This window comes from Rhipicephalus sanguineus, chromosome 3, assembly GCF_013339695.2.
Source record: "Rhipicephalus sanguineus isolate Rsan-2018 chromosome 3, BIME_Rsan_1.4, whole genome shotgun sequence".
In the NCBI taxonomy this organism is placed as follows: domain Eukaryota; kingdom Metazoa; phylum Arthropoda; class Arachnida; order Ixodida; family Ixodidae; genus Rhipicephalus; species Rhipicephalus sanguineus.
In genome coordinates, this window is record NC_051178.1 from 42,698,776 (window position 1) to 42,716,481 (window position 17,706).

Sequence of the window (17,706 nt, forward strand, 5' to 3'; positions counted from 1 at the left end):
GGTCCAATGTGTTTGTATAAAATCGATAAACCGTTTCAGGGTCCCTTTAAGCCTAGCCCTTGTGTTATTGCGAAAAACGGACACCTCGACTTGCGCAGTTGCGTACAAGATTCCCTCGCGACTTCCTTTTGCGAATCTTCAGGGATGAAAGTGATTTCGTTAACGTCTGAATGGCGTTCTCTGAATTTGCTGATTCTGTAAACTATAGAGCTTCTGCTGAGTTTGAAGGTGAGTCCGTCATTTTCATTGCCTTTGCGCATTGCATTCGAAAATTGTGAGAAATGAAAAAAAGACTTTTCGGGGAAGAGGAGTCGGGCGTTCTTTTTCGATCTAGTGGCTTAAGGTGTGTTGCCGCCTTTTTGGAATTCTTTTGAGATTTTGATCCTAAACTGATTGTTTTGTGTTTGCTTTAAGAGGGGCTGCTTAAAAATACCCCTGAGGTATGTGAGGCAAAAAAAGTGATAACTAATTAAAGTTTAATTACTGAAATTAACCAAAATATGCCCGTCACGCCCACAGTCATAGGTACCGCTCTTGTGATACGAAACAAATATGGCATACGCAGCAATGTAGCTGTACATGCAGGCTCTGCAATGAACTATAATCTTCGCCCTGTCACCAATATTAGTGTGGCATAGCCAAAAACCCGAACATTGACGGCACATCTCAACAGATTGGATCGAATAGACCAGTTGGATTAGACCAATCAAATCTTCAGACGGCCGTGGCGCTGTGACTAAACTGCCTAGGTCAATATGCGGGAGGTGAAAGTTACGACCGAGAACGTAATCAGCACGGGTAATGTGGGAATATAATTCCAAAAACACAGAGTCCAGCTCGTTGAGGAAAGGTGGGCGGTAAATGACAGCCAGTAAAAGTGTGCTCGAGGCAACTTACAGCTTGACGCGTATAATTTCGTGGTTACAACTAAACGTGAGTGAATAACAAGGCAAGATTGATTTTATGAAGAGCAGTACTGCACCACCTTTGCGTCCTCTCCAAATTGTTGTGCAACATACGGAATAATAACGGCATGACCTGTATGTGTGACGAATATCTGATTACGTGTGTTGCCGTTCACTATTTCTAAGCAAACCACCGTGCACGCACCACTGTCCACGCAAGGACAGCATCGACAAGGAAGTCAAAGCAAACAAAATAACAAAGTGCTTAAGCCCTTGCCGCAACACCGACAGTGAAGAATTCGGTGCCACACAATCTACGATTCGAAGAACAGTAAACAATATAACAGGTCTCCGCAGGCCGAGACATCCAAGTCTGTTTGGTCATAGAAGCATCCGCTCTGAACCATCAGCATAAAGGAAACTTGACGAAAAAAAAATGGGATGATACATTTCTTGTTGTTTCTACGATTTCATGCTTCTTTTTGCTGCGTTTTAAAGTTTCCTCTGTTTAATGCGCCGGGCTTTACTGAAGCGCCCCGGATCTGCCGACGTGTTGGAGCGCATGAGGCAAGGACCATCACAGCCGTTCACTTTGCTTTCCATGCTACCGGCTCTTGTCCTCGAAGCCGCGTGCTTCAGCACAGGGGCACCCGCCAGCGCCTGCAAGGAGATGGAGCCGCGCCACAACTTCATGCCGCAGAATCAGCACCATGACTACCAGGTGAGCACCGGCATTTTAGAGCTCATCTTTTAAGCAAGAACCACGGGCACACGTCGGCACGCGTCAAAAGCGTCTTATCGCGCCCGGTGGAGCAAAAGGGCGCGCAATCACTGGTACGCGTCGACACTCGCTTCTGGCTGAGGCACAGTGTTGCTCAATCTTTTGGTTTAAAAATGTCTATGTAAAGCCTAGAACGGCGCGTTGTCAATGGAAACGAGTTAGTATCAGAATCATTTTATTTTTCACATCAAACAAAGGAGAGAATACATGATTAGTATATACAGAAGGAGGTCCCAGAGTTACAAACTGAATCGGGACCTCCTGTACATGATAACATAATGAATAACACAAGTAAATTGGCAGTTCATGGACTTAATAATAATAGTAATAATGACTAATGCGAATCAAGTAAGAAAATAACTGATAAACAGCTTTCACAAAAAGCATTGAACAAGTAATGTGCCATAGTCAATGAGAGTAAGGACAGTGGGAGACATTTCAAAAGGAATAAACAGAAATGCAGTATAAAACATAGTAAAGCTCAAACCAATAAACAAAATATAAAAACTAATAACAAATAAGGGAAATCACACAAAAGGGATACAAGAATGAGGAAAGATGAGAAGATAGAAAAAAACTACTGAATGAGAACACCTAAAGCAGTGAAGGACCGGAATCAGAATAATCAAGCAGAAAATGCTTAAGTTCATATCGGAACCTATGAGCATTTAGTGATTTGAGAGTAGATGGTAGCGAATTCCAAAAAGCAAGTGCTGAGAAATGTAGCGACTGCTTGCCGTAATTCGTGCGAACTATGGGTAGTATGAAATTATTGTTTCCAGCAAATCTAGTATTGTTAGTATTAACGAGGGAAGCCCCTGGTATTATGAACACCGGAATGTCGTTCTGCAGTGCCCTAAAATCAAAAATGGCGAGATTATATTTAGTAAGATCGGACACACCTAAAATACTGTAGGAGTGCAATAACTGAATAGCGTTAACAGAATGCGATGAAAACGTTATTAGACGAATGCCCCGGTTTTTAATGGTCTGCAATGATGCCAAGTGACTGTTGTATGTATTACCCCATGATTCAATGTTGTAGTTAAGGTGAGAATGAACAAAAGCGTAATAAAGGGATAAGAGCGTAGAAAAGGAGAAATGCAATCGCGCTTTGATAAGAACGCGTATACCGGGAGCCATTTTCTTTTTTACATTAGACACGTGAAGATGAAATTTAAGGTGGCAGTCGAGTTCCACACCTAAAAAAGTACAGTGATCAACTGGGGTGATAAGGTGACTGTTGATGGAAATCGATTGAAAAGGATCGGACGGACGTTGGCGTGACGTAAAGATGACAAAATTGGTTTTAGTATGGTTGATTTGCAGTTTGTTCTGTGTACACCACGAGCAGATTTTCAAAAGATCTTCATTAAGCATACTAGTTAGTGTGGATAGGTAGCCGTTAGAATTAAATATTGTCGTGTCGTCCGCGTATAGAATACACTTAGATGAGGAAAGGCTAGTCGGCAAGTCATTGATATAAATTAAAAAGAGTAGGGGACCTAAGATAGACCCCTGCGGTACACCTATGTTAGTTGTTGCTTCTTTGGAATAAGATCCAGAAATGTCAACTATGTGTTTTCTGTCCTGAAGATAACTTTTGATTAGAAGCAAAGGCGGACCGGTTATTCCAATAGCTTCTAATTTAGCAAAAAGAATGCGGTGATTAATAGAGTCGAAGGTCTTAGATAAGTCTATAAATATCGATGCTGCAAATTCACCTCTATCAATCGCCTTTTTGAGGTAATCAGTAAGTGTTATAAGCGCTAGATTTGTCGAAAAACCGGAGCGAAAGCCGAATTGATGGGGGGAAAGAATACTGAATTTATGTAAATATTTTGTAATGCGCGTCTCGATTATTTTTTCGATAACTTTACTTAGAAATGGGAGAACGCAAATAGGTCTATAATTCTGCAACAAAGTACGATCACCTTTTTTGAAAACAGGAATGACGCGTCCGCGTTTGAGTTCACGAGGAAAAATACCAGATTTAAAAACGAGGTTGATGATTGATGAAAGAACGTGGGCAATGTGTTCAGCAATCATTTTAATATCATGAGCTTTAATATTATCAAGGCCAGCACTCGTGGGTTTAAGGGCCTTAATAACTGAAATCACTTCATCAGGAGTAGTCGGGAAAAGGAAGAATGAATGAGGTAGGCGGTTCAAAGACATTTCACAACATGAAGCAGAACCAGAGGCATTATTAAAAAAAGCATCACAAAAGGCATCTGCAATATCCAATGAATTACTGTATATCACGCTGTTATGCACAATCCTCGTTATAGCGTTCTGGTTACTGCGGTTAAGATAAGCGTTCACGATTTCCCATTTCGTTTTAGCATTATTACCACACTCAGCAATCTTTACCTCGTTATAAATCCTCTTCGCATTCCTCAGCTGAGCGGAAAGTGAGTTAGAAAATTTCCTATAACGGGCAAGTAATTTGGTATTGAAAGGTTGTTTTTTTGTTTTTTTATACATATTTTCCCGAGACCGCATAGCTTTCGGAAGGTTATCTGTAAGCCAAGGGTTTTGCGGGGATGCAATCTTTTTTCTGCACTTTTGCTTATGAGTATGCGAGTTGAAATGCAATGATAGTGTAGCTAAAAACTGTGAGAAAGCTTTCTGCGGGTCAATGCACGATACAACTTCCGACCACTCAGTTTTAGCCAGGCTATCAATAAGCTTTGGTTTATCAAGTGTAAATCTGTAATACGTATTGTTCTTTGAAGGTGATAGATTCTGGAAGCGTAAAACGATAGGGTAATGATCGGTTATATCAGTAGTAACAATCCTTGCATCAGGTTGGTCAAGTAAATTAGATAATGCATGATCAATCAAGCTGCCATCATTATTGTTTGGACAGCGCGTAGGGAGAGTAATCAGACATTCGTAACCATAACTATGAAAAGTACTAGAATAATTAGCAGAATTACGTGAAGCAGTATCTAAGAGGTTGATGTTGATGTCACCTAATATTAATACATTGCATTTAGCATGCGATATTTCTTCCATAACATGATCGAGAGCACTACAGAACTCAGAAATTGATGAAGAAGGCGAGCGGTAAATACAGCCCACCAGTAAGTTCTTGCTGTCAATGTTGAAGACAGGAGAAGCGAACTCAATAAAAACCGATTCACAGTTGGGAATATTAAGTTCAAAGTCATGACGACGTTTATACGGAAAAGTAAATGAAACAAAAATAGCCGCACCACCCTGAGCACTCGTCACTCGATGGGAGTATTCAGAGCAGTAAGATTTAAAACAATATAGGTCCTTATCTTCAGGACCAAGCCATGTTTCGGAGACACAAATTAATGAAAAGGCCTTATTAAGTGTCGAAAAAAGGTTATCAAATTCATCATGGTGCTTGCGAAGACTTCTAGCGTTTAAGTGAATTACTGAATGACAGTCGCACGCCATGAATTTATTCAGCGCGGATGGTGTCAGATAAGACGCCATAGTTGGTGAAGACTGAATTTATGCGTGTGATAGAAGCTATTAGTTGAAAACGGAAAGGTCAGACTCATCAGCAATGAGACAGACACGGCTCTCATTAGTTTTTCTAGCCTTAATCTGGCAATTTTCAGTACACAGGTGCTTCCAGTTCGCTTTTTTTAATGCCAGTGCCCAACAAAATATTGCCTTGTTCTGAGGTGTCAAGTGGTCGTTAACGAAAATAGGGTGGGTGCCGTCAGACATGCCGATGTTACTGAGACAGAGCCTTGCCAAGGTCGATTCAAATAGGTCGCGAAGCTTCGGGCGAAAAACGGTTCAGAACCTATTGCCAATGACACCAGCAAGGGGAGTTATGGGTGCTGCGATTGAAGCGCCACTATGTTTGGAGGGAACAAACACTAATAGCGAAAAACCAAGTTTTATTCAAACGTAAAGAAATCTTTATGCTTTACAAATTACATTTATTTCCCGAACAATATTATGTAGGCGCAATGTGCCAAGAATGTACGACAGTGTTTAATTCTTACGAAAAACCTTTTTTTAGCGCCCCCTGAAGAGAGGCGCACGTCATTGTCATTCAGTGCAGCCCTTGCGGTGCATGGAAAGGCGCGCTCGTAAGTTCGTCTGCGCGACCCGCCCCCTCAGATGTTCTGGTGTTGCGCACTTGCATGCGTTCTGTGAATTATTGTGGTGAGAATTTGACTTTGGTGTGCGCGAAGTTGCGAGGTGCGTTTCATCGTTGGTGAACGTGTTGGCTACGTGTTCAACGGACAACAGCACGAGGCGGCTAACATTTCACGCCGAACGCTTTCCTCGGTACTCGCGGAAACGATGTGGTGTTCCAAGGATGCAATAGCAACACGCGTACGCCTGGCGAGCCCTCTCTTCTAGATAAGACACCGGGGCAACGGTTCGGAGTAGTGTTCTTGCTGGATTTTCATGGATCAGTATTCCTGCGGCCCGGTTTCCTTCCTGAACACGCGGTGCCTACTATATTTCCTGTTATCGGTGAGCAGATCGCTAAGTTATCTGTCGCGCTACAATCACTACAATTCGCATGTCTTGATACGTTACACGTAAGGTTAATTTATCGGAAGAAAAGGCAAAACATAGTGCACGTAGTGTACGCACTTTTTGTACTTATTGTGACATTTGTTGCTCATTTTGTAGGGTGTGTTAAATTGCGATATTGTGATCATTGAATAAAACAGAAATATCATTATTTTGACGTGACCAGGCGTCATTTCTTCTCGTTAGAACTGAAGCACACATGCAATGCGCTCTTTAAGTCCCCTGCGCATGTGCGAAGCAAATAAGCAACGCTGCAAACATCAGAGGTACGCTGTTGCCTACTTTATTCACGCTGTGGAATATGACACGAACGCAGAATAAAAGCTAAGAGAATAAAGTTTCCTGATAAAACCAAGGCGAATTGCACGACGGTACACTTAAACACAGCTGTTTAGTCACGGGTTGATATTATTTTAGCTAGCGTTGGCTTCAAGCGCATTCGCCAAGGGCTTGCAGGCTCGCCGTAGCGCGAGTCTTTAGCGATCAGGGTCCTAAGAAAAATATTTTGAGGTCAAATTTCGCGCTAGTGCCAACAAAATGACGTCACTCTTTTACCGGATACTTCGTCACATCCGCTTTATTTTTTGTTCCGCCGGAAGTGTTCCCTCCTCACACAGATGGCGCTAAGCCCCATGAGCAGCTGATGAGCAGCCATTTTCTGAACCGTATGGGCTTCTATGGAAGCTTCGCTACCATTTACATTTACCTTGGCCTTGCCTTTCGTGCCTTGCTGACGAAATCATTCTTTTTTGCCCGAGAGCGAAATCTCGCGATTAAGTTCTTCTTTCCCTTATCTTTAGTAGAAACTCGATGAACAACGTCAAGATCTGAGGGAGTAACTGGACATTCAATTATCTTGGCAATTTTTTCGACTACGGCCACGCAGTCTTCACCCTGAGTGCAGGGGATGCCCCTTATCTCGACGTTATTCATGCGCGAGTATTGCTCGAGCTGTGAGACCTTGCGACACAGTGAACAATTTTCATCTTTAAGGGCTTTGTTTTCGGCTACCAGTGAGGCCTTTTGGCTGTTTAGTTAGTCAACCAGATCATTCAAGAATTTTAAACTGGACTCGAGGCTGTCCACGTGCTTCTTTAGCTCTAGCACATCCACCCCCGAGGACTTCATTTTCTCAGCGATCTTGTCAATGATGCGATCGGTCATACGATCAGATTCGCTGAGCAGCCTCGACTCCAGTTCATCAATCCTCTTAGCAAGTTCAGCACAGGTAGGCATCTTAGCAGCACGAAACTATACAAAGCACTGTAGATACAAGACACAGGTACAAGTAGCAGCTAAAAACTGTTCATGGCAGCAGTGACAGAAATCGGATAATAAATAAAACGACAGAAGCCGTCGAAACCAACCTGTGCAAGTAAGAAGAATGCGTAAGCCAGTGCGCAAGCACTACTGCCACTGCTGCCACGAATGGTCGATGGTAGGTGAAGGTTCCCTTTAAAGTAGCGATGCCGGGACAACCCAGCGCCGTCTGGTGGCCTTGAGAGTAGATCTTGCTACGCTTGACAAGATAGCCCGATGGTCGACACGTGTGGGTTGACCAGCAGATGCTCCAAATTCTGTGCAAGTAAGAAGAATGCGTAAGCCAGTGCGCAAGCACTACTGCCACTGCTGCCACGAATGGTCGATGGTAGGTGAAGGCTCCCTTTAAGTAGCGATGCCGGGACAACCCAGCGCCGTCTGGTGGCCTTGAGAGTAGATCTTGCTACGCTTGACAAGATAGCCCGATGGTCGACACGTGTGGGTTGACCAGCAGATGCTACAAATTCTGTGCAAGTAAGAAGAATGCGTAAGCCAGTGCGCAAGCACTACTGCCACTGCTGCCACGAAAAGTATGTTTTCATAGATATGAAAAGCACGTTAAAAGTATTGGAGCGTACTTCAGCCACGACGGTTTTGACTGTGTAAGTAATAATTGTTATCGCAATGACTGAAGTAAGAACAGTATGCACAAGTAATCGACATCAGCACGTGCGCTGCTCCCGTGAACGAAAGTTAGCGCTTTTTGCGTCACGGGACACAGCCAATGCTTGTGCGGTCGCTTTTGTTCACACTTGTTCATGGCCAGGCTCGTGGTGTCCAATAGCAATATCCTGTTCGCGAAAAATCGTTCTCCTCCTCTTGTTGCTTAAAAGAAGCGTGCGCACCTTCGCTGTGCTCAACGTCCTCTTTTGCCGAGTAGTTTAGTAAGGGACTAGACGTTTTGCTGCAAACAGTCCAAACGAGGTTTTGCTAATTATATTATCTGGTGTTTTACGTCTTAAAACCAGGATGTAATTATGAGAGACGCCGTGGTGAAGTGCTCCGGAAATGTTCGACCATTTGGTGTTCTTTAACGTGCACTGATATTGCACCGTACATGGACCTTTAGCCTTTTCGCCCATTTCGCATCCATGGAAATGCGACCGCCGCAGGCGAAATCGAACCCGCGACTTTCGGGTCAGCAGCCGGGCACCGCAACCACTGTACCACCGAGACGGACAACGAGGTTTGCTAGAAATTCGGTGCATAGCAACTAGTATTTTCACTTTTAGGGGCGAAGCACCGTAGGGTTGATGCATGTCCCGTGTCCGGCTAGGCGGCGGCGTGTCTCAGTTTTGCATGGAGTCCGCTAGGGGCGCTGCGGTACACAAGGGCTATCATAATTGTGACAGGACAATATAAAACACCTAGAAGCACTAACCCTGTATACTAGTCGGCGATTTCAACGTAGAAATTATAGACCTTAGGACCTAGCTTTGTCGTCGACGCTCACTGTTCGCTGTCATGGTGGTTAGAAAACCGTTGCTATAGTCGAAACATATGTGTGCATATGAATCAAGAAAAGGGTTGCAATAGACGAACAGCAATCGTATTTTGACAAAACCATATAAAACACCTAAAAGCACAAACGCTTTATACTAGTGGGCGACTTCAACGTACACATTTTGGACCTTATGATCGAGCTTTGGCATCGACTCTTTATGCCACTTTAAATACACGAGAGGACGCTGCGGTGCAAATGCGTATGTAAAGCACATTCCAGACCACAAATTCTCTCTCTGCCATGGATGAAAACAAATGTAACGCTCGGCATGCGGCGGCTTAACGGGAACGCAGACGACAAGCTGCTACTCCGGAGGCGAGGGCGTGGGAAGCGGCGGCAAAACGGCAAAAACGACAAACGGAACGATTCCCGGAGCTTCGCCCACTCACCATCATTCATGTCGTGGATATGCGTGGATTGTCCTTTTTTTTTTGCTGTGATAATTTTGAAAGTTGCTTCTGGTCGAAATGTTCGCGCAACACAGCACAGCGTACATAAAACTATATGATGCGACAAATATCGGTCACAGGAATCCAACCAAGCACTATTTAGAAGGCTTTCGCATGTTGTTGGTAGTCGAAATATCTTCTAGCGTAACGAACCACACCTGAAACTTCATGATGCGACTGATGTCGGTCATAAGATTGCAACCAAGCACTGTATAGAATGCTTTCGCACATTGTAGGTAGTCGAAATGTCCTCTTATGCAATAGGCCCCACCTGAAACTTCATGATGCGACTGATGTCGGTCATAAGATTGCAACCAAGCACTGTATAGAATGCTTTCGCACATTGTCAGTAGTCGAAATGTCCTCTGACGTAATAAACCCCACCTGAAACTTCATGATGCGACTGATGTCTGTCATAAGATTGCAACCAAGCACTGTATAGAATGCTGTCGCACATTGTCGGTAGTCGAAATGTCCTCTGACGTAATAAACTCCACCTGAAACTTCATGATGCGACTGATGTCGGTCATAAGATTGCAACCAAGCACTGTATAGAATGCTTTCGCACATTGTCGGTAGTCGAAATGTCCTCTGACGTAATAAACCCCACCTGAAACTTCATGATGCGACTGATGTCGGTCATAAGATTGCAGTCAAGCACTTTGTCAAATGCTTTCGTACGTTGTCGGTAGTCTAAATGTCCTCTAACATTGAACACAAACGAAATAGTCCTTGCAAATATGTACAAGGATTTGACGTCTGAAACCGTGAAGTAATCATTTGAGCCCAAATCAATCTGAAGTAAGAGATAAACACGTGTACAGTTCTGAACGGTCTGACAGGTGTCTGTGGTTGCAGATGAGGCACTGTTTACGTTCCCTATAAACAATGCGCAGTTACTGTAATATTGCACTTTCACTCATTCTGTGCATACATGCGGTGACGTGCTCGTCTCCTTTTTTGGCTCCGTTACCGTGGATCAACCATCGAAGTATACTGCGCGGTGGACAACGTGGACATCAAGAAGACGGGATGTCCGTGTTGTCCACCGCGCAGTATACTTCGATCATGAATTACCAACTAGCCCACTCTTCCACTTTGCGTGCATCAACGATGCTTTACAAAATCCTGTGCGCGCTACAGAAAACGTATCAACTGAACGGCATTTCAAGTATACGTACCGTACCTCCCTGTCGGATTTGCCGCAGTAATAGGCCGCTAGTGAGTAACGCCGTGGTTGCTGCACAGGACCGCATGTTTAGCATGGAGATGGATTCAAAACGTGCTGCTCCGACATCGTTACTTGTGTGGTGGGAACCGCGGACTGCACAGTTCACTTCTCTCGGATGTTACAGGTTTGATGAGCACCTCGAAACGAATGTACAAGCAAGCTTTTCGAAACGTCAATGAATTTCTGAACAACGACGCCGTTCGGGCGGTATGGTCAAGTTCATTTGGCAACTCACCGGCGCGGCTTGTGGACGCGATTGCACGTCTCGCTTTCGCTCGTCGAGCTTGAATTGCCAGCATGCGGCCTCAAATGCTGCGCTATGTGCATCGCATCGGAAGAATTATGCTTTATTTTGGTCTCAACACTATTGTACATCAAGTGCAGTCGAAGTGACTTAGTATTGTGAAAAGCTTGTTGTACAGATTGTTAACCAGCAAAGCACGTTAAAGAGAATCGCTGCTGCAGCATCTTCATCGACGCTGTCGCTTTCGGTGCTTCCACAGCCTTCAATGTCCAGTGAAAAATCCTTGTCGTCAAGGTACTTGGTTTCTTTGAAAATCGCTGTCAAAATCAATCGACAGAATTTTCTCCCCTGACAGCTGCCGCGCCTTCTCTGCGTCCTGGACTCAGAGTACACTTTGCGTGCATTGTGCTGCCACCTATCAACAAATTAACAAACATACAGTGCAGCGCTGGCTATGAAAGCAACACACGGGTGGAGGACGACGTTGAGAGCGGGGCTGCCGATCAAATTTCGCCAGCTGGGGCCCTCTAACGTGGATATACACACATTCAATCAATCAATCAATCAATCAATCAATCAATCAATCAATCAATCAATCAATCACGTTTAACCTCCGTCGGAATGCGTCAGCTGAGGACAAGATTGAGCACGCAACGCGGCAGGTCCTTGGTCGTAGTTCACCATAGCCGCGGAGCGAGCGCAGCCCCGAATGACTAAATGGTCGCTCGAAAGATTCATACAGCTTTTTTCTGACGTAAGGCGTTTTAGTTTAGTGTACCACCTACTTATTGCGCAGGCCCTGATGTTATTCAGTTATAGAAGAGGACATCGCGACCGCATGCAACACGCCGCGTATAATGTTATGGGTTTCATACTCTACAAAACACCCACGGATACTATATATAAGGATTGAGGCCCGTGTACTTAGATTTAGGTGCACGTGAAAGAACCCCAGGTGGTGGAAATTTCCGGAGCCCTCCACTACGGCGTATCTCATAATCATATCGTGGTTTTGTGGCGTTAAACCCCAGATATTATATTACTATATATAAGGGCAATATATAGCGCGAGTTTCGACAGAAAAAGACAGACACCAACATTTCACTAACTTGTGTGGCAGAAAACTTCGCGGAGCTGAAATGTGTACGCCGTGTGCCATCATTGGCAGTACGACTTGCCCAGGGTACTTCACCACGTATTTTCACGAAAACTTCGCGTCTCGCAAGAAAGAATCAAGTTTACCTTGTCACGGACGGTCACAGTTGTCAGGGTTTGTTCACGGATTCACGAAACATGCAAAGTCGTAGTGTTTCTTTCCAACCAGTGCGCTGACAATCGGGCTAACACAGTCGAACTAGGGAGCGGCTGCATGTTTGTCGTCTGCTAACCCTCCTCCTGACATCCGCTTGGTGGCGTGCCAGTCTATGCGCGTTTAGAGTCACTGGAAAAATTTCAGAGTATCGCATCTGTTTTCCGCGCGCCGCCGCCGACGCGATTGGCTTACCCGCATCACGTGACCTCTCGCCGCCATATCCCTTCCAAGCGCTTTGGGTGCAGGCGCGTTCAATGCAGAGCGTGGCCGGACATTTAGCCGTACCACGGTCCCCAGAAGTACTTCGTCGCTTTTTTAAACGCGTCATGCAGACAGGGGCGTAAGCAGACATATTTTTCGGGATGAGGGGGGGGGGGCACGGGTCCGGTGTGCCACCCCCTGGCTACGCAATTGCATGCAGATGCCAGAAGAGAGTAGCTCACCATCAATCGAACGTTACTGGTGAGCTACTCTGGGAATCTCGTTTGCGTGTGGAAAAAATAATTTCAAAGAGCGCCGTTCTACGTGGCTGCATAGTTGGCCTGAACGAATTCGCCCCCCACGAATAACACTCCTTCCTGCAGTGAACTACACTAACTTTGCTGGGAAAGATCTTATGCGACAGGATACTTCACCTTTTCGGTTCGCTATGGTGAGCGATATTGAAAACTACATACCTTCCTATTTGCTCGGCTGTTTATATCTCGATCTGTTGAACAGATTACGCATGCTATCCGAGTTATAAGCGTGTCGCGCACGAGAGCGAAACTGAAGATTTATTAAAATAATAATTGTTTACTGGTATACCTTGAAGGCAATTGTGGCGTGATCTTTGGCATTGCACAAAACAGAAGCGTGGAACTCTGTTGATAAATTTGGTATAAGGCAATGTTATCAAGCGTATTTTTAAATTTGTTGCAGAAAATGCTGCTAATGCTGCATTGCACCGAGCGTACCCTTAAAATACTGTATAGTAGGTGAGAAATGGTCGCAGCAAAAAAAAAAAAAAAAAGCAGATCCTACGCATTGAGGGAGTCGATTTTATGCGAGCCCAAGGTCTATATGCGTACTGTGTTCCAGTAGCATGCGCTTTAAAAATTCCGGGATGTGCTTTTTCTGATCAAAAGAACATAACGCGCAGTGCCGAGGAAGTTTTAATAAGAGGGCATTATGAAAAAGAAAGTGCAGCAGTGCAGAAACCGAACCCCATCTGTTTACGCGCTGGCAACACCAAAAAAAGAACTGTTTGTCGGAACACAGCAAAATATTTGCAAATTCATTGCAACGTTGGGAATATTAAGGAGACAAGAAATAGGAAATGAAACAATTAAGTAGTGATGTCAATCATTTTTGATGGCCTATTTTCTACGTATCGTAAGATCAGATGCGCCTTACCTACCGCACGCCGATTCGCCTGTGCGTTCGGCTGTTGGTGTTCCGAATCAAGACGTTGCGCACAACTTCCAATTACCGTACACACACAACTTCTATTACACATATCAACCAGTTGAACAGCAAGCACGGTGCGCAAGCAAGCTATGCGTCAGCGATCAGTCGAAGCTGGCGCAAACAGTCAAGATTCACTAAATGTCGAAGTAAATGGCATCTCGCACGATGTCACTGCGCTAATGCAACTATGTTTACAGATTCGGACCTAGCGAACACGCCTGGACGTGACACGAAAAGAGACCGATGAAGCCATGAAGACAGTTCGCGAGCACATGGCAACATTCGCCGTACGTTTCATTAGTTACACCGCTAACCGCGCAGTCGATCCATACCTGTCGATGACTCGAAATCACTTCTAATATCCTCTTGCAGAAACACACACACATAATGCCGTTCTGCCGAGCGTAACACGGCACTGAGGCTAAAAGATCGGTCAGTTCTCAACACACGCTAGCAATGCGCCGGACGGTCTGGAAGGGACATGGCCGCCGCCACCCAATGTTGCCCGCGTGCAGCCTACCTTTGCGGTACTCTGATTTTCCAGTGACTCTATGCGCGTTGGGAATACTGCTTGTATCTGCGGGATGGATCCCTGAGTGCGCGTAAGTTTGGAGACGCTGGCATGGATCATAGATCCTTACCGCGACACACCCCGTCGCACCGCAGGAACTTCTGTCAGGGACGATGCACCAAAAACGCGCCAAGCGAACGGCGAGAACACGAACGCATGTGTAACGGAGGCAGATTAGTCTCGGATCTTGCTGCTATTCGAAGTATAAAAAATATAAAAACACACACGCATTCCGTCTGTGTGTTTTACTGCAGCGCAGCTCTTAGGCACCCGTTCCTGCATTGAGCGATGTCGCCGTCGTCGTCGTGATCGATATAGAGAACAAGGACGAAAGAAAGCGAACGCAGACCACAGCAAGCCGTTGTGTTGTCATTTGCAATGCCTTGTACTTTCTCGCGCATCTTGTGACAGCGCAACGCATGCCTCTCGCGCACGGGCACGAGAAAGTAGGTTAACCCGCGAGGCTTCGGAGAAGAAGAAGACGTGCGTTGGTCGAAGGGACGCTTTGTTTGTGGAGCGCTCTAGCGGACTCTTACATTTGGCATCTAATTTTTCGTGCAAAAACTCGCCCGTAATAAACAAGTATTAGAGTGCACCACATTAGGTGCCCGTTTCTGCGGTAAGCGGCGGCGGCATCGTCGTAACCGGCAGAGCAAACGAGGACAAAAGAGAGCGAACGCGGAGCGCAGCGGAGGATGAAAGACGGCGGGAGCGTGAGTTGGAGGGGTTCCGCGGCGGCCACCCGCGGCGCCACAGTAGTGCGCGCCGAGATGTGGTCGTCGATGCCGTCAGTATTAAGGTATGCGGAGAAGGTGTTCACTGATACCATATGTGGAAATAAAGCGCTGCATGAACTGAGGCCTGTAGGCGGCTGTTGTTGTAAAACGTGCCCACGTGGTGCCTTCCGCGGTCTTCCGGTTAGCGAGGCCGTCGCGCCTCAACTTATCGCAAGATCAAAACACCTAAACGGCTGCGCTCAGAATTCGCATTAGGCAGCATCATCATCGTCGGTGAATTTTTTATTTGTCACAAATTTCATTCATCTATGAAGCAACAGATTACAGAACCTACACATGTAGCCTCCAATAATTCTCGCAGTGTCGCGTGCTGCTGAGAGTGACGTCAGAGCACAGATAACTCCGTATGGCCGCTCCGTGCTATGCGTCATCCCCTCAATATCGGGGCTCGCAGAAGGGAACTTATCATATGTATGACTATATATATATATATATATATATGAAGCACGACAGAAAGACCTATGCATCATCCTGTCACAAATGCCAGATTAACAATGTGAAATTTAAGCAACCAACGCAGACAATGGCGTTGGTTGCTAACACGCCATTTGAAGTAGTTTATCTGGACTTTGCGGAACTACGGAAAAATTCTGAAGGAGTTCAGAGGACACAAGCTTTCCTCTTGTGCATTGATGAGTGCACCAGGATGATCGCAGCTAGGCAGGGCAAAAAAGACGCTAACAGCGTGATTTCTTTTTTGAGCAGGAAGATGTTCGACAACGTAAAGGTAATCGTCTCAGACAATGGACCTGGCATCAGAAGTCGTCTGCTACAGGAATGGGCTGAAAAGCGTAAAATGAAGTTGCGGTTCACTGCGCCTTATCATCCTGCCGCAAATGGATTAGCTGAGCAGGCGATCAGAGACGTTGAACAGTACATTAGCATGTATCCAGCATATAAAAGTGGTTTGAAATGTTGTCTGGAATCGGCAATAGCCCACCACAACCGTGCATACACAACAGGACTGGGATGTACTCCTCTATTTGCTGCAACTGAGAGACCAACATGTCTGCCTGCGGACGTAAGCCTGGGCATTGACAAGAACATAAGCCTCCAATAAGCGGCAAGATCAAAAGAAAGTGTATTAAGGTACCGTGAAACAATGAAGAGAAATTTTGACAAACGACCAAATACAACATTACCAGAACTCGACGTCGGTGACTTTGTGCTGGTTAAAAGAGGACCGAGTCTCAACGCGGCCTACGAGGGGCCATTTCGCGTTATAAAGACGGCAAGTCAACAAGGGCGCTTGAAGACCACATGGTACATGGGTCGTAATGACACCGTGGAATCTGCTGCCATTGGAAATATTGTCACGCACTTATTGTCACGCACTTCACGTATCATCCCAGGAAGGATGTAAACCATGCTGGGGGGAATGAAGCAAGCCGAGCTGCCTACACCTAGAAGTCGAAAGAAGACAAGACAAGGGGCAAGGGGGAGAAGACAAAAAGATGTCCCATAGAACAAGATGGAGTCTCTTGTGTTCTGTTAATAAGTGAAGTTTTAGAAGTTTTATTACAATATATATATATATATATATATTGTTATTATATATCTATTGGAGTGGTGGAGGTGCTGGGTACAGCACGTCAACGTACCACGGAGCCACAGCTGCTTGAACTTCGCCGGAGCCGTCGTCTTGCCGGTCTGCCGCCGACAACATTCGACATGGCCCAGAGCGGCGCAGGTGAAGACTCAACAACCTCAACCACGCAAAGGTCAGCGCCGGCTGCTCCTCGGCACCACTATATTGAACCCCGCACGTTCGCGGGCAGGGCAGGAGAAGATGTAGACGCGTGGCTGACGCATTACAAAAGGGTGAGCCGGTACAACTGCTGGAATTCCACCGACCAACTGGAAAATGTCGCGCTGTTTCTCACGGAGACCGCCCTGATGTGGTACGAAAACCACGAAGAGTTCTTAACGACGTGGGATCTCTTTGCTGATGAACTCAAGAAGTGCTTCGGCGACTCTGATTCGAAAAAGAAAAGCGCGGAGCGAACGCTGGCTCAAAGAGCTCAGAATCCTGGGGAGACGTGCACCACCTATATAGAGGAAGTCCTGAAGCTTTGTAAGATCTTGAACCCGCAGATGTCTGAAGAAGACAGGGTCGGACACCTCCTGAAGGGTATAGCAGAAGACGTCTACAATTTTCTGATAGGTAGGGAAGACCTCACCTCCGTCTCCGCCGTCCAACGTCACTGTCACTGCCGTACATTTGAAAAGTTGAAGACTCGTCGCATTGCCCCGAAATTTGGTAGGCTGGCCAATGTAACAACGGTCGCCAGCGTCGACGTGAGCCCGCCCGCCGACCTCGCCGCTACTATCCGGGCAATCGTGCGCGAAGAGCTACAGCGACAAGACGTATTGGTCGACGACACCATCCATCGTCCGCCTAGCTGTCCAACCTACTACACGGCGCCGTTAGCTCCTGTGCCACCATCGGTATGTGTGACGGACATCAGCGAAGCTCGCACTTCGTGGCCACGTCGGGACTCATTCACGTCTGACCAGCGGTACGACCAACGCCTTCGTTCCGGCCCCGCCCCACAGAGGCGGACAGTTCCCGTTCAGCAAACTGGCCCACTGCATTCGGTTAGA

General features: G+C 45.9%; 1 protein-coding gene across 1 annotated transcript in view; it reads left to right on the forward strand.

Moving 5' to 3' along the window:
- Positions 1 to 1,341: 1,341 nt before the first annotated feature.
- The window catches only part of LOC119386583 (putative defense protein Hdd11-like), a 49,549-nt gene continuing 33,184 nt past the window's right edge, over positions 1,342 to 17,706 (forward strand). Inside the window, exon 1 of the mRNA XM_037653871.2 lies at positions 1,342 to 1,626. Within this exon, the coding sequence (XP_037509799.1) occupies positions 1,417 to 1,626 (210 nt within the window). The 5' untranslated portion in view covers positions 1,342 to 1,416. The remainder of the gene's footprint in view (positions 1,627 to 17,706) is intronic.